The 26,910-nt window shown below is 46.8% G+C and overlaps 1 protein-coding gene across 3 annotated transcripts in view; it reads right to left on the bottom strand.

Annotated features, from left to right (window-relative positions):
- The window catches only part of LOC146859658 (astacin-like metalloendopeptidase), a 450,020-nt gene that overhangs the window by 121,828 nt on the left and 301,282 nt on the right, over positions 1-26,910 (bottom strand). For all 3 annotated transcript variants that reach the window (XM_085646718.1, XM_085646720.1, XM_085646719.1), the window contains 3 exons: positions 25,690-25,805; positions 5,476-5,701; positions 4,144-4,262 (listed from right to left, as the gene is read on the bottom strand). In XM_085646718.1, coding sequence (XP_085502844.1) covers positions 4,144-4,262; positions 5,476-5,701; positions 25,690-25,805 — 461 coding nt within the window. The remainder of the gene's footprint in view (positions 1-4,143; positions 4,263-5,475; positions 5,702-25,689; positions 25,806-26,910) is intronic.

The following is a 26,910-nucleotide window of genomic DNA, read 5'->3' as shown; positions in this document are numbered from 1 at the left end:
GAGTATAATTATCGCCGGCTATCGCTGGATTATATCGCAGAGATAGAGCATTATCATCAACGCTTATCTCCAATGCGATATAATATCCAGCGATAGCGGCAAAATGTGCGATTATTGCTGGAAATCCAGCGATAATCGCATAGCGATAGGCAATTCCTTGTAGATAGGGCAGGGTGGTCTCATCCTTATAATCCACCACCCATAGGCTATAATGGCTTAGTAAGATTCAGAGCAGGCGTAATGAAACCTGTGATAAGCGCGGTAAGCACTACTTTTATCGTTGCTACACAGGTTAGCGAGCAGATTGATAATAGGAGATAGGTCTGTTAGCAACATTTTCAACGTTAGTTTTTGTTAGTTACATCCACTTTGCATATCATTAACGTTGCAAAGCTGGGCGTTAAGGAAACGGGCGCAGAGGCATAGAAACACATGCTCGCGTGTCTTTACTGAGAGTGCCATAAAATTATCGCCGCTTTTCGTCCAAAAACGGATGCTAAATCGGCGATAATTTTATCGCGGGGCCTTGGTGGTATAATAATAATAATAAGGACATTTGTAAGGCGCAACAAATACCCGGAGGTGTCCTGGCGCTATCTAGATCCTCTGAGACTGCTGACAAATGAAGAGAGTAAAGCCACGTTTTTAGTCCTTTCCAAAAGGGCAAAAGGGACACTTAGATGGAGTGGCAACTCATTCCAGGCTTTTGCTGCACCATAAATGAAGCTTTTGCCACCCCATTGGGCTTTGTTTATGCGCGGCACCAAAACCAGCTTGGCTTCTTTTGACCGCAGTGTTCTTTCAGGAATATACCATTGAAGTCTTTGCTTTAAGTAATCTAGACCTATGCCATGGAGGGCTTTAAAGGCCAGGCAAAGAGCCTTGAAACGTACTCGGCTTTTGACTGGAAGCCAAGGTAGTTTTTTAATATCTTTGGAAACCAAGGAAAATCTTGACGTTCCTGTGAGCAGTCTGACTGCAGCATTCTGTAACATCTGCAATTCAAGGATCTTTGTTGAACATTTAAATAGAGCCCGTTGCAATAGTCCAGTCTTGCCATTACAAGGGCCGTAACCACAGTTTGTCTGCTTTCCCAGGGCAACGAAGACAGCACTTTCCTCAGCATTCTGATAACATACATGGTTTTCGATACCACCGCATTCACTTGAGGCTCTAAAGTGAGTCTATCATCAAGTATTACGCCCAGGTTTTTTACTTTTGTAGTGGGAACAGGGAGAGTGCCCATCGAGTCAGGCCACCAATTGGGTGTCCAGAAGTTAATGTTGTTACCAAACAGTATCACCTCGGTTTTGTCCGAGTTTAGCTTGAGGCAATTCTTAGCCATCCAGCTGCCCACTGCTAACATACACTTCCGAAAGCGTCCTTCAATACCAGCCTCTTTCCCAGGTGTCAGAGATACCACAATTTGCGTATCATCCGCGTAGGAGGTAAGGCCAAATCCAAATGCATCTATGACAGGGGCCAGCGCACTGACATAAATGTTAAAATGAGTTGGACTGAGAGATGATCCCTGAGGGACCCCACAAGGCGATGTGAAAGGTTTGGACTGAAAGTCCCCTAGGGCCACAATTTGTTTTCTGTCCGCAAGGAAGGATCTTAAAAAGATCCCAAGCTTTCCCGCAAATACCACATGTTTTTAAACGGTTCATCAATATTATGTGATGGACGTGTAGAAAGCAGCGGACAGATCCAAGAGGATCAGTGCCGCCCTGCCTCCCTGATCCACAGCTTCCCTGATCTCTTCCGTAGCTTTAATGAGTGCGGACTCTGTGCTGTGCCCTGCCCTAAAGCCATATTGAGAGGGATCAAGCACTTGTGTCTCAGCTAGGAAGAGACTTAGTTGTTTGTTCATAATTTTCTCGACCAGTTTCGCCGGTAGAGGGAGTCTAGAGATTGGGCGAAAATTATTCGGATCTTTGGGTTGTAGATTCGGCTTTTTTAGAAGGGGCAAAATGGATGCCAGTTTCCACCGCATAGGGAAATAGCCTGTTGTGAACATCAAATTAAATATGACCGTCAGTGAGTCCACAATAGGGCCCGGGGACAATTTAACCACCTTTACAGGGCAGGGATCATAAGGTGAGCCTGAGTTTACCTCCATAAGGGTCTTTTGTGTGTCGCTGGGGGAAACTAACAGGAATTTATCGAACGTGGGGGAGAGAGCCCCTCTTGACGTGGATTCTCCACTTGCCATATTCGCCTTGCCAGTGCTTGCTTCGCTAAAAGCCGCAAAGATAGCTTCTACTTTGGACAATGGAGTAATTGGCTTGGTTAAACTATAGCCGGCCTGGGCGAGGCCAATGTGGTGACCGTCTTAAACAGTTCTTTAACTGAGTTCTTCGACTCTTCAATGCGAGTAGCATAGTATTTTTGTTTGGCCGCAATGATTACCTGTTTACAGATCTGCAGGCTGCATTTATGGGCCGTTTTCTCCGTTTCCCTGTAGCTACTCCTCCACTTCCGCTCAAACTGTTTGCAGATGAGTTTTTGATTTCTTAGCTTATCCGTATACCAGGGAGTGGAGGGGTGAGTTCTTTTGGGGCGGAGGACGTTAATAGGAGCTAACGTGTCACATGTCTGCTCCAACCATTCTGTGTAGACTTGGCAGGCCTCTTCCACTTCCAACGCCAAATTCAGATTTATTAGTAAATAGCCCATTAAAACCAGTACAGATACATATTAATAACAATCGTTACAGTAAGAGAGTAGAAAAAAAGAAGAGAAAGAATAAAAAAATAGCAGCACAATCAACAATTAAGTCTGGATTTGAAAAATAACGATTATTGCAACCTTATTACTGAGTTCAATCTTGCTCTCTCGAATTTTAGCAAAACGTTTGCAACAAATAGTTGTGCAAATGTTACTACCCTTATGTTCGAGCGCATGTGTTGGGATTTAGGCCCGGTGTAAGTGCTTGTTGTCAAGTTCTTATATCAGTTAGGGTCACCATATGAATCTCCACCCTTTAAGACCTACCACTCTGAAATGTCCCAAGCCGCCACTCCCCGGCACCTTTGTCGCACATCTCTAGGCTCACAACCAAGTGCACACCTCTCACAGCCACAGCTCTAGTCCCTCATAGTTGCTTCTGGCCCCACCACTTTCTGCCCATACTACGCCTCGCCTCTTGTCATACACACATTACTAGGCCTAGGCAGCAGAAAAGCCGACAGACCTGCCTTAGAACTCACTCAAAAAGCAGGTGAGATCTCTTGCCATTGTCTGTCTCTCTGTGAGGATGCACACCTAACCTATGGCAGATATTCCAGTTTCTTTTTTTGATTTTTGTAAAAGAAAAGAAATGAAAAAAGCTTTTCAACAGCACTGCTACCACCAATTCGTTTAGATCATTCGCTCGAGACTTACAATGTGGTGTTGTTGTATTTTTGCTTGCTCCAATTTTAAAAGAGGAACTAAAAGAAAAAACAATGATTTTCTAGACAAGCATTGATGGTTGTGTTTTAATTGTAGCGTTGTTTCCCTCAGTTATCAAGAACCCTCACAGGGGCACACTGTTCAGTGTTTATAAATATGAATGAAGACTCCTAGATAGAGAAACACAACTGATTGCTGCTGACATTAGAAACATGCCATTTGGACAGGTATGTGTGAGTCCTGACCCTTTGGGTATTAGGAAGCAACTAAATGAAAACGTTTCAGCAGCAGCCTTTGAAGACAGCCAGTCTCTCTATTATCCTATGCTCACTTTAGGCACAATTCAGACCTGAACTATAAGTTTAGACCTGTTGTCTAAGTGTGGACCTGAAGTCGAAGTGTGGACCTGTAGGTACATTTTAGACCTGAAGTCTAAGTGTAAACCTGTAGGTAAAGTTTAGATCTGGAATCTAAGTTTAGACCTGAAATCTAAAACTAGGCTTCAGGTCTAAATGTACGCTTTAGGTCTAAAGTTGGAATTCAGGTGTAAACTTAGACTTCAGGTCTAAATTTAACTTTGTAAATCGTGCCCTTTCAGTCCTTTTTATACCCCCTCAACTCCCAACAAAAATCTTTGCTCTCCACCTAGACTCATCCACCAAGCCTCAGGCCCTCCAAAGGCCTTCAAAAGTCATGATTCATGTATGTATGACTAGCATGGGCTGCTCCATCACCATATCCACTCACCTGGTGCCCGACTGGGGCCCGGATGGACCAGACACAGACCATAGAATTGGGGTAAGCTTCGGGAAACCCTGGCGTAGTGACCACCCCGTTGTCTCTGGTGAAAGAGCCACCACATTTCACTATGAAGAGAAACAGAAGCAAGTATTAGCCTGCACTTAGATCCTGAGTCCAAATGAGGGTCGGGGGATAGGAATGGGTGCATGGCTGGATACTAGCACACGATCAACTCTCACTCAGTATACAGCCCTCCTTGGGGGATACTTAAGTCAGGTGATGATACATTCTGGTTTCTACATTTTCTAATGGACTATCCCATTGGTAAAAAAGTTCTTTCTAAACGGAGTCCTGCTGAACATACTATAAAAATGAAACAGCAAACCATAGTAATGGTGGACCACAGGGTTGTCCACTCATCATTAGCGCTAATACACTAAGAATGTCATTGGAGAGATGCGTATATGCTGGAGGTTGCTTCCAAAGAAGCATGCGCCTTTAGAGTTCATAGGCTGGGATGACACCCTCATGCATTGTAGTTTGTATCTTGTCGATTCCACTGGCCGCTCACTGCCATAAGGCACTGTTCCAAAGCTTCTGCATTAGCCATAAGGTAATTATTGCAAAGTGCCCATCTTCTCTACTCCGTACGTGAGGGCTAGGGAGTGTCCCTATTCCTCTGCACAAATATGCCTCAGACCCCCCAAGCAAGTGTGCAGCAGTAGGAGTGCGTTGCTTCATTTGTCCTGCAGTGTGTGCAGTAGTGGGGGGGGGGGGGAGAGCTCCTTTGTCCTGTGAGGTGTGAGGGGGATATACGTTATGTGTGTGATCTTACTTTACAGTCCAACCAAGGAGTGGAATGATTCATGTAATATGATCTTATGTTATTTTCCTTTACAATTCAAGGAGTGGAATGGTTCATGTAATGTGATCTTATGTGACATGATTTTATTTTACAGCCTGAGGAAAGGAACAATTTAAGGATTGGTTACTTATATTTACTGTAGGTGTGGAATGTGCATTTTCCTCTACTTAGCTTCCTGTTATTTCTCTTGTTTCCTGAAGGAAGGAGCTGTATTATATCCTGTTGTCTCCTAGTTCCTTGCCACTCAACCTGTGTGAATGTGATGTAGTAGAATTTTCATGAGTGCATGATTTGTATGAGTGGTCAGTTGGAATGAGTGGGGCTGAGCAGGTGGGCGGATGCTACTCCCAGTGGGGCAATTTCTTACCAACTTACTTTTAACTGAATAAACCTTCTTATATAATCTACACTACTGGCTACTGGACTGATTACCTACAAGCGTTTTACTTTGTTTACAAAACAAAAGTCTGTACCGCTGTCATAGGAGGCGTTGAAGCCGCTGCGGGTCACGGCCCCATCACTGACAAACTCCACCAGCATGGTTGCTCCAGATGCCACCAGTAGCGGGAGCGGGGCACTGCCACATGCCTTGTGCAGCAGCACAGGCGATGCCCTGCTTGCCCCGTCATAGACAGTGATGTAGTCTGACGTGCAGTCTAGAGAGGTCTGGAGGTCAAAAGCATGAAACTGCAGGGCCACCTGAAACAGAATAGCATAAGCCTCGTATTAACAGCTAAGCAGGACTCTTCATATATATAGGCCTTATTTACATACAATTGTTTTTTAACTTGAGACAACGTGAAAGCCGATTTATGCCAGGAAAGATGGCATGATTTATGAAGTGGGTTGACAAAGATAAACACATTTTTAAACCAGTGTTAATACTGTACTTTCTGTTTATTAGGTCTCATGCAAAAGAAAACATTAGTAAACCAGTCTTTGGTTTCCAAGGTGAAGAATGTCTTAAAACAATTTTAAATAGGTCACTCTCTTAAAATAGCCCTAAAGTGTGTATTCTGTTTTACGCGAATCTCAAAACATAACCCGCCAACTCTTGTGAGCCTACTGCAACGATGCATTAGTGAGTTAATACTGGCAATATTTTAAGGCAAAGACATGAGAACTCATGTACCTAAATGGAAACCTTGGGGGATGAAGGTTCCTGGTGCGAGGGCACTTGATAGCCTTCTCCTCATTTCACCATTCAAGAGACACAGAATGTTTTCTGCCACAAACATCTCGTGGCCGACATCTGTTGAGTGCTATACGTGATTATAGCATGTTGCTCACTAGCAGAGTTCAGGGCCCTAAGAGGCTTTTTGGATGAAAATTGGAGCTCGGGTTAGGGATGGCCACTACCATTCTCCTTGACACTTGTAAGGTTGTTGGGGCTGCTTCGACCAGTAGGGTACGGGCCCCACTCACCGACAGGATTGTCTACTAGCTCTCCCTAGTTAATCCTTGTTTTATTACTCAATCAATAAAGTGGTATTTATAGAGCATGGCTTATCACACGAGAGGGTATCTAGGTACTGTGCTGCGGGAATCAGTCGAAGAGCCAGGTCTTGAGTCCCTTCCAGAAGGGAGTCAATGAGGGTGAAGTATGGAGCTGAAGGGAAGGGTGTTCCAGGACTTGGTGGCTAAGTAGGAGAAGGAGCATTGCAGGAGGTTGGCTTAGAATATGGTGCACACTAATTTAAGTGAAGCACCCTGCACTAATCCAGGCAAACCGTATGGGGATTTTAGTGGTCTTTGATAACCATAGGAAGCTCTCAACACTATAGCTGTGGAGAGCAGCCTTCAGGCTTATCTTGAAGGAGTGTTGAGCAGCTTGTTTTACCAGATCTAATCATGCAGTGTAGGTAAAACGAAAAAGAACCATACAGTGTGTATATAAAAAGATGTCTATTTATTACAGAACACTCACTAATGCATTAGTATATCTTCTACACAGAGATAACATTAATATATCTCCTACCCGGATGTATAAACACAAATACACAATAATATTTGATTTGTGTTGGAAAGTGGATTATTAATAGTGGCAGATATGCATTTACCACTGGCAATAAGGCCACTAACACGATATAGGGCTCAGAATAGTTCTTAGAAAATGATTCCCATGCTCAAATCTTGGTAGCTTGGCTGCAAGCAGGTAGGCTTAACTTCAAAGACAGGGATTTAACGCATTTAAAAACACCAATTCAGTAAATAATTAAGACACAACACACAATAAAAATCCAACACCAATTTATAAAAATAGGAAATATTTGTATCTTTAAAATGACACCAAAAAGAAAAACATCCACTGTAGGGCACCATGGATGTACATTTTTAAAGATTAGACACTTTCTAGTGCTTAGAAACCAACAGCGCCACTTTTTGGAATCTAGGTTGCCTCTGACGGTGACAAATTTACACTTAGCAACTTTTCTGGTGGATTTCTCACCAGAGGTTGTGCAGCCGCCTCCCGTAGGCCTAATTCTGTGAGGAACTCGCTCCTGAAGTTCCTCTTGTGTGTCCAAAGTGTCCAAAACACAATCCAGGGGTCTGAACTCTCCAAGATGGTCCTTAAAAGTTTGGGACTCCAGTTTCTACAATCCACTTGGACAAAACCCTTACAAATCTACTGTTAGTACTCCAGGCTAAGGATTCTTTGTGGTGATGGTCCAGGTGATCTCTGTTAACCTGTAGCTTGCAGGGGTTCCACTCTTTAGTCCTTTTGTAGCAGGTTTGATTCGCAGGGCTATAGTTTCAGATTGTGTAGCAGATGCAGCCAGTCACAGTTCAGGGTCTTGTTGGTGCAAAAATCAACTTCCAACAGGGACCCTTCTTTCTTAAGGTACATGCAGCAGATCTGAGAGGCACTGCCCCTCTCAGATACTTACTCGGTATTCTCTGGGGTCAAACAGGAGGGCACTCCTGTCCAATGAGGTGCAGGGCAACACCCCAGAGCTTGACCACTTCCTCCAAAGTGTGGCACAATGATATCCCAGAGAGCACTATTTGTGCAAAATTCAATATGTCAGAATTTTCAGCAGGGAGAGAAGAGCTAGCTTAACACACCTCCAGGATTGCTAATCTCCATAGTCTCTGCCCCTTTCATCTGCTCATTCCTTCCTTAAGCCTAGCATCTGGCTGAGTTCAAAGATGAGAGTTGTAAATGAAACTGGTGTCTTCTGCTTGTCACCTCCTTCCATTGAAAGATATTGTTTACGACCCGTCCCCCTGCTCTGGTATTCCTGTGCAGCAGATCCCTGTCCTCCCAGGAGAGATGGCAACCCCCAGGGGCTCTTTACCACCTCATCAAAGGATCCTGGCAAATACACTTAACTCTGACCAATCAGGATAGACCACAGAAAGGTTGCATTTAATTCTGTCTTATAGACAAGAAAGTCTTATAACTTCTTGTCTGTATATTTTAGGAAAAATTCAAAAATACCATATTGTTTGATTTATCAATACCTTTCTGGGAAGTCCTTGAATGTTTTCAGTTAATAACTTCTTGCTATGTTAACCTATGTGACAGGGGAGTTGCAATGGGAAAAAGCATTTGCAATGCAATCGGTCTTGCCTTTGGGACCTTATATGTATTTAGCTATGCAGCACAATAGCCTGGGTGCTGAAACAGCTACTGTTCTTTAACATGGAGGGAAAGTAAGCACAAAACTATGTGACATGCCAGGAATGGGAACACATGGAGATAAATATTGCCTTTCAGTGGGAAATGGTATAAAGCTCTGTTTTTAATATAAAATCAGGGCCTTCGGTGGTCATATCACTGAAAATATAAGATTTGACAAGATTATTATTGTCTATGTGGGCTCGTGGAGTCGTGGAAGACAATTTCTATAGACTGGAATCTAGAGAATGCTAAAGTGATTCTGATATTTTACTGACCTCTGCTGGTCGTATTCTATCAGAAAGTTAAATAGAAGCAGTTGCCAGAAACAATTAAAAAAATAAAGTACCTCAGCAGAAAGCAATTCTGGTATTTTACTGACCTCTACTGGTAGTTTTCTGTCAAGACAGTTAAATCGAGGCAGTTGAACAGAAAAAAAGTCCCTAAGGGGAAGCAGACAAGTCCTAGGGCTGATCTACAAAGCCCACAAAGTACATACATATATAAGTATATACAAGAGGTCTCGAATGCTCGACCTAAAAATGACGTTGCCCATTTTTTCATTGCCAGGGCTCATAAAAACACATTTTAATAGAACCCTGCTTATATCTACAAGTCCCCCACCTCTGAAACACCAAGGGGAGACTTTAGGGGTTCTGAATATGTAAACATATTGCATATCCTTACTCCACAGTGCTCCTAGCAGAAAAGTCGATTTTGTGAAGCACTTTATCACAATGGGGGGAGTGAATTGTACAATTTCACTTAACCCAAGGCATATAAAACACATTTTATAGGAGTCCTCCTTATAAATACCTGACCCCCCACTCGTAGGACACCTAGGGGGAGACCCTGGGGTACCTAATAGGCCCAAACATTGTAGTTTATTAATTGTTAAGTGCCCCAAATACCAAAGTCGAGTACGGGCACACTTTGCATTTTAAAAGCAGTCCTGCAACACAGGGCTCCTTTTAAACTGACCTCAGGCTCCAGCAGTGCACGCATGCAAGTGCAAAAAAGTGCTGCTGGCCTCTAAACTACCATGCCCTATTCTATACTAGGGACTTAAAGGTGGTTTCAATCCCCCTGCCCTATTAAATATTATGGGAGGTTATGCCAATCACAGGAGTGCCCTAACCCATAGTGTAACCTAATGTATGTAGGTGTTTTCACTGTATTCTAAGTGTCTCTTTCAGCATAGCACTGGTCCTGGGCCTAGTTAGGCACAGCCCAGGGTCAGTCAGAGTAAGTTACCACCAGTACCAGTCACCTAAAAGTTGGGGGTGCCAAGAGCACAGGATGACTTTGCAACAAATTGAAACTAAGGTACATAGCACAAAATACAGTGGCCTCCAGGAGGAGATTAAACCATATACTAAAAAAGTGGAATGGGAACTGTGACTAAAGTCAGGACTTGGACCAGGAGACTCAGAGGAGCTGGGGACACAAGGAACCACCCATGGTAAGTACCTCGGCACCCCACAGAGGATGTGTGCAGAGTGGAAACACAGCCGCGTGTCCAATTGAAGTCAATGGGAATGTTGTGGTTGCAGTTTTGGAGAATAAGGACCCTTCCCAGTGAGCCCTGAAGAAACCCAGTGGAATACAGAAGGTTTGAGAGTCACCCCACTTGTGAATACCCCAGGAACCAGGATATCCACACCAGGGAAGCCGGGTGAATAGGTGCAAAGTGACGTCAGAAACCACAGTAGACCACAAGGGAAGACTTCAGGAAGATGCTGCTGGTGAACTCTCTGCAAGAGTCCAGTGGAATCTAAGGTTGGATTCTTCAAGTGAAGAACCTGCAAGCAGAGGGAACAGAGTCTATGCCACTCGGAGGTGACAGGTCTGTTAAAGAGCATGGAAGAAGCACAGATGACAAAGTAGACTTGCAGAACAGCGAGACCAGGAGCAGAAGGAGTATTCTTTGATGCAGTTTCAGTTCCAGGCGAAGTCCAGCGAAGTCCAAGTGTCCAGACGGTCGAAGAGTGAGGTGATTTCAGGTTTGAGTCTTGTCGCGTGACGAATCTGAATACCCACCCATAGGTAAGACGTTATATACCTTAGGATGGGGGTTAAGGTGACTCATGGGTCCCTCCCAGAGGAGGGGCTGGACAGAGGGGAGGATACTCCCATGTCCTGTGTCCAGTTTAGTGCCAGAGCAGGAGCCAAGGGCTGCCTGAACTGGCTCAAACTGGAGCATGCAAGGAGGGCCCCAAATGTGCCCTTCAAAGCAGTCTGGTGGCACTGGCAAATGCCCCAACCCCATCCCAATACACTAAGTCTTCTCTGGCAGGTGGTCGCACCTCTCTTTGACAGGAAACCTATCATCCTATCTTTCTCTGCTCAAGCTCAGCAGCAGGAGGGCAGAATTGTATATGGGGTCGGAAGCAGCACTAGTTTGCTGGCAGACCCTGAAAGGCTGTTACAGAGAGCACAGGAGACTTCCCAGAGGAGCCCCCTCCCCCAGTGCATGGAATCATCACAGTCAAGAAAATATACTGACACAAGCAAAAAGTGGGGGTAACCATGAAAGCAGATCCTACTTTCCTACAAGAATCCTCCGATGCAGCAACAGCAGATGCGTGGTATCTTTGCAAGGGCGAGGTGAGCAGAGCGGATGTTCCTGGGAGGTTGGTGGAAATTCAGGTGGTGGTTCATGTAGCTGGGCTCTAGGCTCATTTCTGGAATGGGGAGGTCATAATTGAACCTACATGGGCATATGTTCTTTGTGTACACGAGAGCTAAAGTTCCAAGGCTGGTATACCCCCTGAAGGCTGTAACATTATAGGGTGCCCCAAAAGGTCAGTGGTAGACAGAGGAAGCTGCCCCCCTTTCCTATGTGACTGCTGCTCTCTTCTTACAGATTCTCAAATCCACTGCAATTTCTTGTGATGCTAAGTGCACATGGCATCCAATACCCTTGATGTGAGTGCAGTTTCATTGTAGTAGCGGTGAAGCTCAGGGGGTTTTACGTAAACGAGGCAGGGCCCTTTTTAAGTGATCCAAGGTTGGACAGACTATTAGGTGGATATGTACCTAATTTCAACCAAGTAATCCACGAGATAATTTGAGAAAGACAGGCTGTGCCTGAAACTAGTAATTGATTTCAATAATAAGTGTCCAAATATTCTTCGAGTGTTTCAATGCATTTATTGTGATCATCAGGATTTGAGCCTAATGAGAAAAATACAGCCAACACGTGTTTCGTCTGTTTGGCTGGCATGCCTAGGGGTTTGTCAATGTTGAAAAATATGTACTAAGTGCACAAAAACATATGATTCATGTGATGGACATAAAGAACATGAAGGTAGCATTGATTACCAAACAATAGGATATAGTATGCCAGCTGTAGACATATAATAACATTACAAAAACATAAATGTAATACATTCTGGAATTGTTTAACCCCTTGTGTGCACATGATGTAACTGCTTGCACTGGCCCATGGGGGAAGCGCTGCGCTCCCTCCGTTGGCCACCACCTGCATGCCCCCACTGGGGAAGGCAGTGGAAGCGCTTCTGCTGCCACCTCAAACCCCCTAGCAAGCTGATTACGTCAGCGGGCTCATGGCCCGCCAGCGTAATTATGGGCTGCCGGGGACACACTGGAAGCCATTTGCTCCCAGCGTGCCAGTGAAAGGATGTGATTGAGGTAGGTCCTTTTCTTGGGGGTGGGAGGGCCTTCTCTGGGAAAAACAGACACAGGGGGAAAGGAAACTGTGCCTGTTTTGAATGGATTCCTGCTCCACGATCTTGGGTGAGGCCCACGATTGTGGAGAAAGAATCCATATACTGGACCACCAGGGATGTTTCTTAGTGTTGTTGGGGGAGCGACCCCTTAGGCAAGGGTCGCTCCCCTGTGGCCATGTGTAGCCGTGGTACCGTTTATATTGGGAGACCTGGGGAAATGCTGGGTGGTAGGAAATTTATCTCGGTTCGGTGATCCCACAACTTTCCCACACAGAAATGTGAGGAAAATGTGATTGCTGTCTAGTTTTCAGAAATGTCCGGGTTTGTTGGGTTTCCCTACATGGCCCGAGACCAAAAAACGCAGTTGACTACCTCGCAAGACCAGGTCTTTTTTGTAATCCATAATTTTCATGTCTTCACAGTAAGTTTTGGGCTATTTTTTGTCACGGGCACTAGGCCTACCCACACAAGTGAGGTACTGTTTTTATTGGGAGACTTGGGAGTGGACCTTTGTGCTCTATGCAGATTCCAGAAGTTTCCATCACAGAAAAATGAGGAAAATTACCTTTTTTTAACAAAGTTTGAGGTTTACAAGGGATTCTGGTCAACTGAACCAGGTGACAGCCACACAAGTCACCCCATCCTGGGTTCCCCTGGGTGTCTAGTTTTAAAAAATGTACAGGTTTGCTAGGTTTCACTAGGTGCCGACTGAGCTAGGGCCCAAAATCCACAGCTAGGCATATTGCAAAAAAGGGTCAGTTTTCTGTGGAAAAATGTGATGTGTCCACATTGCGTTTTGGGCCATTTCCAGTTGCAGTCACTTGACCTAACCACGCCAAAAATGTACCATTTTTATTGGGAGATTTGGTGGAATGCTGAGTCGGTGGAAGTTTGTGGCTCCTCGCAGATTCCAGAACTTTCCATCATAGAAATGTGAGCAAAATGGGTTTTTTTGTACAAAGTTTGAGGTTTGTAAGGGATTCTGGGTCACAGAACTTGGTGAGAGCCACAAAAGTCACCCCATCCTGGATTTCCCTGGGTGTCTGGTTTAAAAACATTTACAGGATTTCTAGGTTTCTCTAGGTGCCGGCTGAGCTAAGGCTCAAAATCCACAGCTAGACACATTACAAAAAAGGGTCAGTTTTCAGTAGAAATGTGAGGGGTCCATGTTGCGTTTTTGACCTGTTTCCTGTCACGGACACTAGGCGTTCCCACACAAGTGAGCTACCCTCTTTATCAGGAGACTTTGCGAAACATAGGATAGTAGAACAAGTGTTATTACCACTTGTCTTTCTATGCATTTCTCCCTTCCAAATGTAAGACAGTGTGTAAAAAAGAAGACATTTTGAAAAATGCACCCTAATTCAAATGCTAGTATGGCTAGCCACATATTCAGAGATGTGCAAATAACAACTGCTTCTACATTCTATATCTTGTTCCCATATCGAAAATACATATGTTTCCTTGATACCTATTTTTCACTCATTATATATTACTAAATTAATTTTTATATACCCGCTTCTCAATGAAAAACCATTGCAAGGTGCAGCTCAATTATTGGCTCTGGGTACCTCGGGTTCTTTGTGAACCTACAAGCCCGATATTTCCCCACAAGCAGAAGAGTCCCATGGACATAAATCCAGCTAACTCAATTTCAATATTTTTTATTTCAACTGTTACTTTCTTATTAAAACCTTGAAGGATCTCCACAAATGACCCCTTGCTCAATTCAGAATTTTGACTTCTTTTCAGAAATGAATAGCTGTCTGAGATCCATTATTAGTTTCACACCCATTTCTACCACTAACTGGAAGGAGGTTGAAAGCACAAAAAATAGGAAAAATAGGCAATGACCCAGTAAAATGCCAAAACTGTGTAGAAAATTTTGGTTTTCTCACAAAAGGCTGCCTGTTCCTGAAAGCTGGGAATATGGTTATTTTAACACCACTAACCGTTTGTTGATGTCATTTGCAGGGAAAAAAGCTGATGCTGCCTTCTGAAGAACTTTTTTCACATTTCCCCCCCAAAAAACGATTGTTTGCTTTGTTTTGCCTAATTGCTCGGTTCCCTCCAGGGGAATCCCCAAAACCTAGGTACCTTTAGAATCCTCAAGATGTTGGAAGAAAAGGTCGCAAATTTGGCATAAATACCTTATGTGGGCAAAAGGTTATGGGGGCCTAAGTGAGAACTACCCCAAATACCCCCAAAAAGGCATGGCAAGGGCGAGGGGGGATGGACTGGCAGCGAAGGGGTTAAATTTAATTTTCTCTATTTTCCGGGTGATCTATGTATTTACTATCTTTTTTGTTCCTCATGTTTTGGCCTAAAAGCTGTTTGTCGTTTTCCTCCTGGTTATTTATTTATGTATAACTGAGTTCTGGAAAATCATATGTGATCTACCATTATGGTACCACCTAATCAATATTAGCAAACCATGAAGATAGTATCTTATGTCTTTTTAGAAATATGACTATATTCATTTCCTATGCTCCAAAAACTAAGACTGATTTTGTGCCTTTTTCTTTTTCGTTTTCCCCTTCCTATATTTTCTCTGCTTTCTCCTGTCTTTTATTGCCATAGCCCATTTGTGCGCCGGTATTTAAAGATTGTTTGTAATGTGTTATTTAAATGTTCTTTTAATGTTATGTTTTTGGAATGGTATTATATGTCTACTGCTGTCATACTATATCCTATTTTTTGGTTCTCAATCTTACCTTTATGTTCTTTATGTCCATCACATGAATGATATGTTCCTTGCTATGAGTGACCCACTCCTGCACATCCAGTAGTCCACTAGTGTGTTGCTAAAGCTACTGCGTAATGACCAAGCCGGAGGAAGAGTCCATGCTTGTCTCTCCCCAAATGGTCAGGACTGCACCCCAAGAAGTTCAGAGAGAGCTGTGCTGCTGAGCCATGTCGAGAAGGCCTTGGAGTGCTTTGTATGATGACAATCTCTCTTACATCAGCACCGTGCCTCAAGGAAGTACTTAAACGAGACTTCTGAACATGAATAAAGGTGAAAACAATGCAATAACAAATCTATGTTTTCACAATATTTGTTATGAGCTGTTACAACTGTCTTGGGCTAAAAGCTTAGTAACACTGTCGGCCCTCGGGGAAGTAGGGTTGCAGACCAGGCTTCCCCCGCGGTGCTTCGCGCAGAGGCAGAAGGACAAGCTGGGGAGGGGGTCAAGGGGTTGGACAATGGGAGGGATTTAGGGCGGGATATAAAGGTGCAGTGGAGGAGGGCTCTTCCTCTTTCAACCCAGTGTTGATCACAGTTGGCGACGTGCTTGAAGACCAGCAACAGGGCACCAGACACAACTACAAGAAGGCAGACTGGAGCCTATACAAGAGAAGCCTGGAGGAGACACTGGCCCCTGGCCCCCTACGCTGCATTGAAGACATTGACCAGGCGGTTCACCACTTCACAGCTGCAGTCCACACTGCCATCGATCACAGCGTTCCCGAGCAGAAACTCCAACGCTGCTCTATCTACGACCTCCCGAAGGGCATCAAGCAGTCGATTGCTGACAAAAACAGAGCCCGGAGAGAGTGGCAAAGGAATCGCACCCCCGACCTGCTGAAGAAATACAACGAGCTGACAAGACAGCTGAAGATGCAAATAAGCCAGCATAGAGGTGAAAAGTGGGAAGCAGCTACGGCTAACTTAAAAGACTAGGACAACTCTCTCTGGAAAATGACCCGACGCTTGACTGGGAAGAAGGAACCAAACCCACCGATACAAGGGAAGACTCACCTGGCATGCAGCAACAGGGACAAGGCTGAGGTCTTTGCTGACACGTTGGAGGCATCCTTCAGGCCTAACCAGGCTAGCAAACTGGCAGCAGAAGTTGAGCAAGAGGTCGCTAAGCACCACCGGGAGCACACACCAGAAACCGAAGCTGCAAACATTGAGGAATGCTCCACAGGCGAGTTATCGGCCCTGGTAAAGACACTAAAAAACAGCAAGGCACCAGGAAAGGACAGAATAGTCAACCAAGCCATCAAGATGCTCCCAGACGCTGCAGTGGATCACCTTGCTGAGATATTCAACGCCTGCATGCAGCACCAGTATTTCCCTAATGCCTGGAAAGAAGCAAGAGTCATCGTATTCCCCAAGGCTGGGAAACCACTACGAGATCCTGCAAATTACTGCCCTATAAGTCTGCTATCTGGCCTATCAAAGCTCTTCGAAAAAGTTATCCTTGCCCGCCTTGTGGACTTTGTGACAAGCGAAAACCTCCTCGCCAAAGAACAGTTTGGGTTCCGGAAAGACCACTCGACAAATCACCAACTCCTCAGAGTTGTGGACATCATCAGCCATGGATTCAACATCAACAAGTCCACTGGAGTAGTTTTTCTGGATGTAGCCAAAGCATTCGACCGAGTATGGCATGAGGGACTGCTTTGCAAACTTATCAAGCTCAAGTTTCCAAGCTATCTGATTAAACTGCTGTCTAGCTACCTGTCAAAACGGACCTTTCACGTGGCGGTACGAGACGAATGCTCAACGCCACGCCCAATCCTTGCTGGAGTGCCCCAGGGATCAATCCTAGGACCATTCCTCTTTAACATATTCACAAACGACATCCCCACGGACCTAAAGAAGACAGATCTGGCTCTTTACGCCGATGATGCTGCAGTCATCTCCCAATCCTTCAGCGAACAGGAAGTGGCTAAGAACCTTGAGGCATCACTCAGCAGACTCTCCGAATGGTACAGCGACTGGCAGATCACCCTGAACACTAGCAAAACCACAGCAACACTATTCACCAGGAAGCTGAACAGAAAATACCCAGCGATCCTCCTCAATGAGGATGAGATCAAATGGGAAAACAGCAGCTCCTACCTGGGGGTGACTCTGGACTCTAAACTCACAAGGAGAAACCACATAGAGAAGACCTGCCAGAAAGCAGCAACAAAACTGTGTGCACTATACCCACTCCTGAAGACCAAGTCGATGCACTTGCAGAGCAAGGTGCGAGTAATCACCGCAATAATTCGGCCAACCATGACGTACGCTGCACCAGTTTGGAGTGGCTGCCGCCTGCAGCTTCGGAAAGACCTGCAGAGACTTCAGAGCAGGGCCTTACGGATTGCAGCAGGTGCTCCACTCTTCACAAGAACAGCAGACCTCCACAGAGACCTAGGCGTTGAGATGTTGGACGACCATCTCCGCAAACTCAACAGGACATTCTACAAAGGACTGGATCAAAAAGACAACCCACTGATCAGGAAACTTGCAGACATTTCTACAAACCCATTTGACCGCTACCCGAGGCCCATCGAAGCGCTAAACTTGTGAAACTGAAACAGCAACACAGCATCCAAAAACCCATCACTGCCTGAGGGCAAATCGCCCCGGCAGGTACCCAAAATTCATCACTGTCAGAAGGCAACCGCCGCCGCAGCCATCAAAAGCTCATCACCGCCAGAAGACATTTGGCAGACGAATACAAGACTCTGCGACTAAACTTGCTGACACTTCCGCAAACCATATTGACCGCAACCTGCGGCCTTTCACAGCGCTGACCTTGTGATCCAACCTCAACTGTGACAAAGCGTCACACATCAATAAGACAACCGAAACAGCGACTAAAAAAACTCAAAATGAATGTGGAGTAATGAAGCTATCGCCTCGGTATCCAAAAACTCACCGCTGTCAGATGGAATATGACAGGCGAAAACAAGACACACTGACGCTCTTCCTCTTTCTGAACCTGGCACCACCAGGGAGGGTTGAAAAATTTAGTGGGAGAATTTAGTAGTTAAGGACAGGGTAGGTGGGGTTAAGTGGGAGGCCTGCTGGTCGGCTGATGCGGGGCATTAGTAGAAGTTGGATAAAGGAGGTCCTTACCTCAAGAAGCGAAGCGGTCATGGCGGAGCCTGACTTTGAAGCAGTGCGAGCCGCACTGTGAGTCCTGGTACAAGCAGGCCGCGAGGACCTGCTGCAGCCTGGAGTCCTGAACCAAGCGTGGGTCGGCATGTTCCGACCCCCACGGTCCGCATCGGCAGGCGTGGCAGCTGCGGTGGCGGCTTGTCAAGAGGAGCTGCCACCATTGAAGAAAGCTGCGGGAGGCAAGGTGCGGGGCCAGCCCATGCAACAGGCAAAGCATGGGGGCCGGCATCAGAGCCTGCCGTGCGGCTACCAGAGGACACGCCCGTCGTGCAGAAGGTGAGGCAGGTGGCGGGCCCATCGGATGGGGACCCGGCCAAGCACAATGCTGAGGCCGGGACAAGGCCCGTTTTAACAGTCGTTCAGGAAGAGGGGCGGGAAGCAGGGATCCGGCCCAGCAGCACGCTGGAGCCGTTTGCAGGCCCAAGGAAATTATGCACAAAGGAGGGGCTGGGGGTCAATGAACCGGCCCAGCTGACGCTGGAGCAGGCAGGAGCCAGGACAAGGAGGTTTCCCAGGGAGAGGAAGCCCCTATAGACCTCATGTGGAGGCCTCTCCCTGGGAACAGACAACATACTGAAGGGAGTGGGGTTTCCCAGCCCACAGTTAAGAAGTCACAATGGGCAGGGAATACAGCAGGCACCCACAGTACCAGACAGGGAGTGGGAGAAGGGCCCATGCGGGGTGATAGCCTCCGGCCCATCCTCCCCAGATGGACAGGGCTAGATTTGGAGGCCAAGCTCCTCAAACAGCGGCAGTTCATACAAGAGACTGAAGAGAAGTGGGGTGCCATGTGTGCAGCTAGGGAGGGCAGGGGTTTTGACTCCTGGGGCAGTCAGCCACCTACACCAACAGGGGAAGAGGAAGCACTTGCAGAACAAGACACTAGTGAAGGGGGGGCTCAGGGCGAGTGGGTGTGGGTCAGGGAGACTCCTCAACCAGGGAGTGGGCTAGGGACAGCCGGGATGGCGGTGAGACCTGGTGGTGCTGGGGACCCCTTAGGTTGGAGCAGCCTGGGGGGGACACAAACCGTCAGCAGAGGCCGGTAGAAGTGGGGTGGTGCCAGTGGCGTGCAAAACGGCTTCAAGACACTGGCAAGAAGTAGCAGAGGGGTCTGCAGCAGCCTACCCTCCATCGAGGGATCGGGCACCAGCGGCAAATTTAGAAGAACGCAGTGGTGTGTTTTCTAAGAGTGGGAAAGGACAGGAGAGAGCGGTGCATGAAGTGATGTGAGGCACAGGGTCAAGACTGATTTGCATATGGCTGGGTTCAAACTGTAACGGCATGGTGAGCAAAAAAACGATGGATTTAGGCCCAGATCTCTGTACTGGGGTGAATGTATAACATTGTTCTGCATTCTGTCCATCAACTGTTGCTTTTGCATTTGTCACCCCGAGTGGGAAGAGTATGCCCAGACGTGGGTCCCGAGCTCTCCATGCCACTGGAATCAAGCTATCCTGGCTGAAGAGGGGTGAAACCCCGAAACCGGTCCTAGGATGCCTGTTTCCAGTCCAGGGAGGACCTGGCTTGGCAGTTCGGGCTGGACTGTACCCATGAGGCACAGGGTCAAGACAGATTTGCATATGGCTGGGTTCAAACTGGAACGGCATGGTGAGCAAAAAAACGATGGATTTAGGTCCAGATCTCTGTACTGGGGTGAATGTATGACATTGTTCTGCATTCTGTCCATCAACTGTTGTTTTTGCATTTGTCACCCCGAGTGGGAAGGGTATGCCCAGACGTGGGTCCCGTGCTCTCCATGCCACTGGAATCAAGCTATCCTGGCTGAAGAGGGGTGAAACCCCGAAACCAGTCATAAGATGCTTGTTTCCAGTCCAGGGAGGACCTGGCTTGGCAGTTGGGGTTGGACTGTACCCATAAGGCACAGGGTCAAGACTGATTTGCATATGGCTGGGTTCAAACTGGAGCTGCATGGTGAGCAAAAAAACGATGGATTTAGGCCCAGGTCTCTGTACTGGGGTGAATTTATGACATTGTTCTGCATTCTATCCATCAACTGTTTTTTTTTTGCATTTGAAGTGATGTGTGCGCCTGCAGAGGATGAGACGGAGTTGCTGCTAGATTATGGTGTTGAGAGTGACGAGTTGGAAGAGGGCAAAGTGCAAGATGATGATGATTTGACTGAAGGGGTCACTGGGGCACCGCAGAAGGCAACCAGAAAGGTTGGTGTTTTGTAGGAGGCAAGTGCGGCCAAGGGCAAGATGAAGGCAGCCAGCCAGAAGAAGACCAGCAACAAGGGAAAGGACAAAGAGGCCCAAGCGAGTCTATCAGGTGATGGCGACTGGTGGACCGTTTGGGATGGGGGGCCAAAGGCAGGGAGGAAAAAAAGCCTGCCGGTCGGTGGGTGTGGGGGACGGGTCTGTGAGAGACACGGGGGTTCGTGCAGCTGCAGCTGTGGCGCCCGCAGCAGTTGCGAAGACCACAGGGGTGAAGCAGTTAGTTGGCGTGAGTGTCCAGACAGACAAGGTTGAAGGGAGTGAAGGGAAAGAAGAAAAGGGGGAAGACAAACACCACAAGAAGCTGCCCTACATGGGCCAGGGAATGCCTTTGGGGTCACATCTCTCCGACAAAACAAGAAATAGGATATGGAAACACCAACACATCGATGTATTAAAGCTGCTCCATTGGGAGATCCAGGCAAAAGAGGGGTCAAAAGAAAAAGAATGGGAATTAACGAGGAGGCCCAGGGTTCCCATCAACATGGAGAACTGGACATCAGCCTTTCTCATATATGCCAGTATTTACTGCGAAAAACACATGGACAGGGTGATAGCAATATTAAAATACAAGAATATCAGTCGAGAAGCCCAGATGCATTTCGGGGGGTTTGCTTGGTTGAGTTATGATGAGCAGTTTAGGGCCAGAGTAAGCATTATCCTGACAAGCCATGGGGGAGGTAGACCAAGAACTATGGATGCAATGGATGTCATCCACCCAGTCATCGGCATCTACCCATACGGCTAGCAGCCTACCAGTGACCTATCGGTCCTTTTCAGCGCGTCCCACCCAGGCACGGGCAGGAGGGGCCACTTTTAGCGCAGGAAGTGCAGGTCCGGCACTGAAGCAAGGGCGAAACACCACGAGAGCCTGTTGGAATTTCAACAAGGATTTCTGTTCAAGACACCTGTGCAAGTTTAAGCATGAGTGCTCCAAATGTGGGAGTTGACACCCGCTCACGCACTGCTTCACAATGTCCACCCCAGCCGAGCAATGAAGGGCCACTAAGGGCAGGGGGCAGTCTGGGCCAAAGGCCTCCTACCCCAGTTAGGCTCAAGGCCATGGGTCTGTGGCTCTCTATCTACTCGGACAAAGAGGCTGCGTTGAGGATTCAATGGAGGTTTATTGTAGGTTTTTGGGTGGGGTGCCAAGTTCCCAGAGAAAGGAGGTGGGCAGAAAATTTGAAATCAGCCGGAGAGTTGCCAGAAGTAGTAGCAGCAAACCTGAGAAAGGAAGTTGAAGAAGGAAGGATAGCGGGCCCATTTGAAAGCTGACCAGTAGATGACCAGAATATATCACCTCTAAGGGTGGTACCGAAGAAAGAACCAGGGGAATACAGGATGATACAACATTTATCGTGGCCCAAAGGGAGGTCAGTCAATGACTTCATTGCAGAGGAGGACTCGAGGGTGCTGTATGCTTCAGTAGATGATGCGATCCGCCTAGTGAGGTCGTGTGGGAAGGGACAGGAAATGGCAAAATGTGATGTGAAATCAACCTTTCGCTTACTGCCTATACACGCTGCGGATTTCTCTTTGTTAGGAATGTAGTTTGAAGGGGCCATCTTTGTAGACAAGGTCCTGCCAATGGGCTGTGCGATTCCTTGTACACTTTGCAAGATGTTCAGCACTTCCCTATAGTAGGTTTTCACGAAGAGTGGGGGTCACCAGGAAGTGTCACATTACCCGGAAGACTTTCTTTTCAGGAGATTGTGAGAGGGTGCTACAGCATTTCCAGGATTTGGCACAGCGCTTTGGGGTTCCCCTATCGCCGGAAAAATCAGCTGGGCCCAGCTTTAGACTGATGTTTCTGGGCGTCGAATTGGACTCTGTCCAGTGGATGGCAAGGCTACCCAGCGAGAAAGTGACAGACATACAGGTTTTTCTGCTATGGGTGGTAGGTGAGAAGAAGATTGATCTGAGAACGGTTCAACAACTGATGGGTTTCCTGACTTTTGCTTGCCAGGTGGTGAGAGCCGGGAGAACATTCTGCCGACGCCTCGGCATGGCCATGTCTGGGGCAGTGCTACCACACCACAGGGTTAAGATTTCGATGGGAGTCAGTGCGGATTTGAGGGTCTGGCAGACCTTTTTAACAGAATTCAGTGGAGTGTCCTTGGACTTTATAGAAAACAGGACAATCTGGCCGGTTCAAATTCTTTCTGATGCAGCAGGGACCTCTGGCTTTGGTTTATTTTGGGATGTTCGATAGTGGGCGGAACAATGGCCGGGCCATTTGTTGAGGCATGGCTTTCTTGGAGTTTTTTTAATTGTTGGTGGCGCTGGCAGTGTGAGGTCCATAATTTCAGAATAGGTCGGTTTTGTTCCATGTGGACAACATGACAGTAGTGGACCTAGTGTACATGCAGAAAGCAAGAGTCTTGAGGGTCTTGCAGATGTTGCTGAGTTTCATGTTAAAATGCTTGAGATTTAATGTAGTTTTTCGGGCAAAACAGGTTCTGGGGGCAAGTACTGACATTGCAGATGCCTTGTCTCGTTCGCAGTGGCGGTGATTCCGACGACTGGCACCTGGAGCGGATGCATGCAAGACAGACCTGCCGGACGGCAACTGGGCCTGGGGGGAGAGAGAGTGATTGCGTGGTCGAAAAATTTCTGGCGGAATCTACACAGCGAAGTTACAGGCTGGCATGGGCTGAATTTGGAGCTTTCATGGGACGGGCCATAGATGATGGAACATATCAAGACAGGACACGGAGCAGGAAGTGATGAGTTTTGTTTTAAGTTGTATAGATAAGAGTTTGTCGCAAACGACAGTAGCAGGAAAATTGTCAGGGATCTCTTTCTACAGCAAAGTGTACCTAGGTTTTGATCCGGCTAAGGACGAGATTCTGAGTAGGATGCTGGAAGGTTGGGGACACGATCGGAGGGAGGGGGGGTGGGAGCTCCGAGAGAGGCAATAACGTTTGAATTGTTGGAAGGTTTGCTAGGAGCGTTGCCCAGTTGTTGTTATGACAATATGAGGTATCAGCATTTCGTTTATGCATGGTATGGATGTTTTGGGGGCTTTTAGGGTTTTGGAATTATTGGGTACAGGGTAGCAGGTAAGAAGAATGTATGATGAGGTGAGATTGGGTGGAGGTCGACAGGTGATCTGGCTGGGTCATTCCAGAATGGATCAGGCTGGAAGGTGTGGATGGGTCTGGTTGAATGAGAGCTGATAAAGTGGTGTGTGCCCGGTGCAAGAATTGCGGATTTCCTAGCAAGGGCAGGAAAGCCGTCAAGAGGAATCTTTTGTCATGTGTCAGGGAACAGGCTGACGGTGTTTCAGTTGTTGGCTGTGTTGCGCATGACTTTAGGACACTTGGGAAGGGACTCAGCTAGATATGACACTCATTCTTTCCGCATTGGAGCAGCTACGGCGGTGGTGCATTTAGGTTGGTCCTGGGACAGAATGCACCAGATTGGGAGATGGAGCTGCTAGAGATATTTGCACAAGTAGAAAAAGGGGCTTGGGGGGGGGAGGGGCAGATGTAGGAGAAAAAGGGGAAATACTATTTGGGCACTAAAATATTTTCTCTTGTTGCAGCTTATGTCCCCGTCCAGGAACCAAGACAGTTAGCTGGATCGTAGGACACTCTTTTGTACATTGGGCTGCCAGATACGCAGATCGGCAGGTCTACGGGTGTAACCTGGGTCTGAAGAGGAGCCGTCATGAGGTGCATTGGTGGGGTAAAGGAGGAATGCGTTTGGGGGTTTTATTGCTGTGGCTGACAAAGATGGTGTCACAAAGAGGCTGTCCTGCCATATTGGTCCTACATTTGGGCGAAAATGACTTCATATCATAGGCAATTTTGCAGCACATGCAGAGGGATTTGGAAGTGATAAAATGTAATCTGGCGAGGACATGCCTAGTCTGGACAGAATTTGTACCACGTAAAGTGTGGAAAGGGGCGGTAAAACATGCATCCGTTGAAAAAGCCAGTAGAAAGTTGAATAGGGCCATCAGGGTTTTCTGCCAAGCCAAAGACATTGAGGTGATTGCTCGTGTTGGCCTAAAGTTAGAGGAACCATTGTTGTTCAAGGATGATGGAGTGCACCTTTTGCAGCTTAGTGATGCCTATTATATGATGGAGATGCGAGACTCAATCAGTAGGTTGTGGAACAAATCTATTTGGTACCGCAAGGAAGACAAGGAGTGAAGCGAAAGGTGCACAGGAGAAGGGGGGGCAGGTAACTGCCCTAGGAGGGGATTCCAGGTTGGCAGTTCTTTGGAGGGGTGGGCAGTCACAGACGGGCACATCCACCCCTCGGGGGTGGGGGGGACGGGTAAATGAGGGGGGGTGCAGGATGCAAGAGAGCGCCGGCAGGAGATCCAAGGGAGGATGTTGAAAGATAATTGAAGACGAGAATGGAGAGATGGAGGAGGTCGCAGAGTGAAACAGGATGAGAGCAACAGGTGTGAGGGTTGAGGATGGATAGAGTGAATGAAGGGGTTGCTGATGGGAAATGTTATAGTTATTAATGTTTGGTTACTGTAATTTGTTAACAACCTTGTCCTAATAAAATGGCTTTTTACGCTTCAAGTAACAGCGTGGCGTGTGATTATTGCGCGATGCCTAGTCCAAGCTCTCTAGAGGGCGACTGGATTCAGATCAGGCTTCTTGGACACTCACGTTTGCTTACAATGAACGCAAATGGACCTCGGGAGTATCAGGGCTATATTTTTTCACACAAAAAACGTTTGCTATTGGACTGTGTATTATTGCCATCATGGTGAGTGATAAGTGATGTTGTGGACTCTCTTAGAGTTTCCTTTTCAGTGTCAACACTGAATCAGACTGGAAATGCCACCAATGACAAGTGGGGAAAAGACAAACCACAATTTCACTCTGTTTACTTCTGGCGTTTCCATTTGTGCTTTTTAAAGAACTAACAGGCTGCGTGGAAGACAACTGGAATCGAAATTATTCATTAGACCCTCACACAAATTGATTCACTGTCTACAAGGAAATGTTATCTGCACCCGTTGAAGATTATTAAACGTCAACTCAGTATTTGAATAGAATAAGACAGTTCTCAACCGATGTTTAAAAACATGCCCCTTCTCCGGAGTTAAGCCAAGTTAACAAGAATGTTCAAAGGGCAGGGTTTGCAGAGTGCTTGAGGCCCAGGTCTGGACATGCGTGTGCACAGATGTGCACAACCATTACTGGCAGCAGCAGAAGCGCCTTTTCTCTTGGGCATGCGCATCTTGGATACCCAGACATTGCGGTCACCTGGTTTCTTTGGAGTCGAATTAGCCACAGGCAGCTGGCATTGTTGGCGTAGTTCTCCGGGTGGTTGGCAGAGGCCAGCGATCCATTGGCACTGGAGAGCAGGGTGCTGCAGAGATCTGGAAAAAAGGAGAGGGCACCATTGGAATCAGGCATCTCCAGAAAGAAACTCATTAACCAACCAAGGCCAGATGAAGCAGCTGCAGAGAGACCACTAGCACGCAGTGGCGGCCGACATGATTTGCGTGTGGCGAGGCGAGTACAGGTGCGCGGGGAGGGGCGATTCGGGAAACAGCGTGCAATGTAAAAAATATATATATACATATATAATAATAAAATGAACACTTACATTGCCGCGGCGCCGGGTCCCGCATCTCTGCTCCTGCTCTCCTCCTCAGGAAGCACAGCCAGGCTCCCCTGACCAATCACAATGCTGCAATGCAGCGTTGTGATTGGTTTTGAGCGTCCTGGTTGGACGCTCAGCCAGGGAATGGGGGCCTGGGCATGACCTCCATGCAGGCTGTTATGCAGCCTGCATGGAGAACGGGGAAAGTGTGCATGACTGGTTTGGGCGGCACAAGAGGGCGGACCAAACAGCCATTGCGCAGTTAGGAGTGGGCAAACCACTCCTGCTTTGCTCCCAGGGCAGAGCAGCCCCGCCCACCCACAAAGCAATGAGCACGAAGCATAAAATGATAATAACGCAAACAGTGTTGTTATCATTTTATGTTTCTACTACCACTGCTGAAAAGCAGTGGGGCGACGCTCCTCTGCCATGGCGGAGGAGCCACCCCTGCTAGCACGTGTGTCATAACCTCCCTTAAAGTCGGGCCCGATTCACAGAACTAACTTAAGACAAAATCCTAAACTTACTACTTTTGGTATTCACAGAAGTTAGGATTTTGTCTTAAGTTTGTCTTAAGACAAACTTAAGACAGACTTAAGACAGACTTAAGACAAGCTTAAGACTGACTTAAGACAGACTTAAGACTGACTTAAGACTGACTTAAGACAGACTTAAGACAGACTTAAGTTAGAATTTTGTCTTAAGTTTGTCTTAAGTCTGTCTGAAGTCGGTCTTAAGTTTGTCTTAAGTCTGTCTTAAGTCTGTCTTAAGTCTGTCTTAAGTCTGTCTTAAGTCTGTCTTAAGTCTGTCTTAAGTCTGCCTTAAGTTTGACTTAAGACAAACTTAAGACAAAATCCTAACTTCTGTGAATACCAAAA

This window comes from Triturus cristatus, chromosome 3_1, assembly GCF_964204655.1.
Source record: "Triturus cristatus chromosome 3_1, aTriCri1.1, whole genome shotgun sequence".
NCBI lineage: Eukaryota > Metazoa > Chordata > Amphibia > Caudata > Salamandridae > Triturus > Triturus cristatus.
The sequence above is the reverse complement of the archived record's forward strand: the minus strand, read 5'-3'. Positions and strand labels throughout refer to the sequence as shown.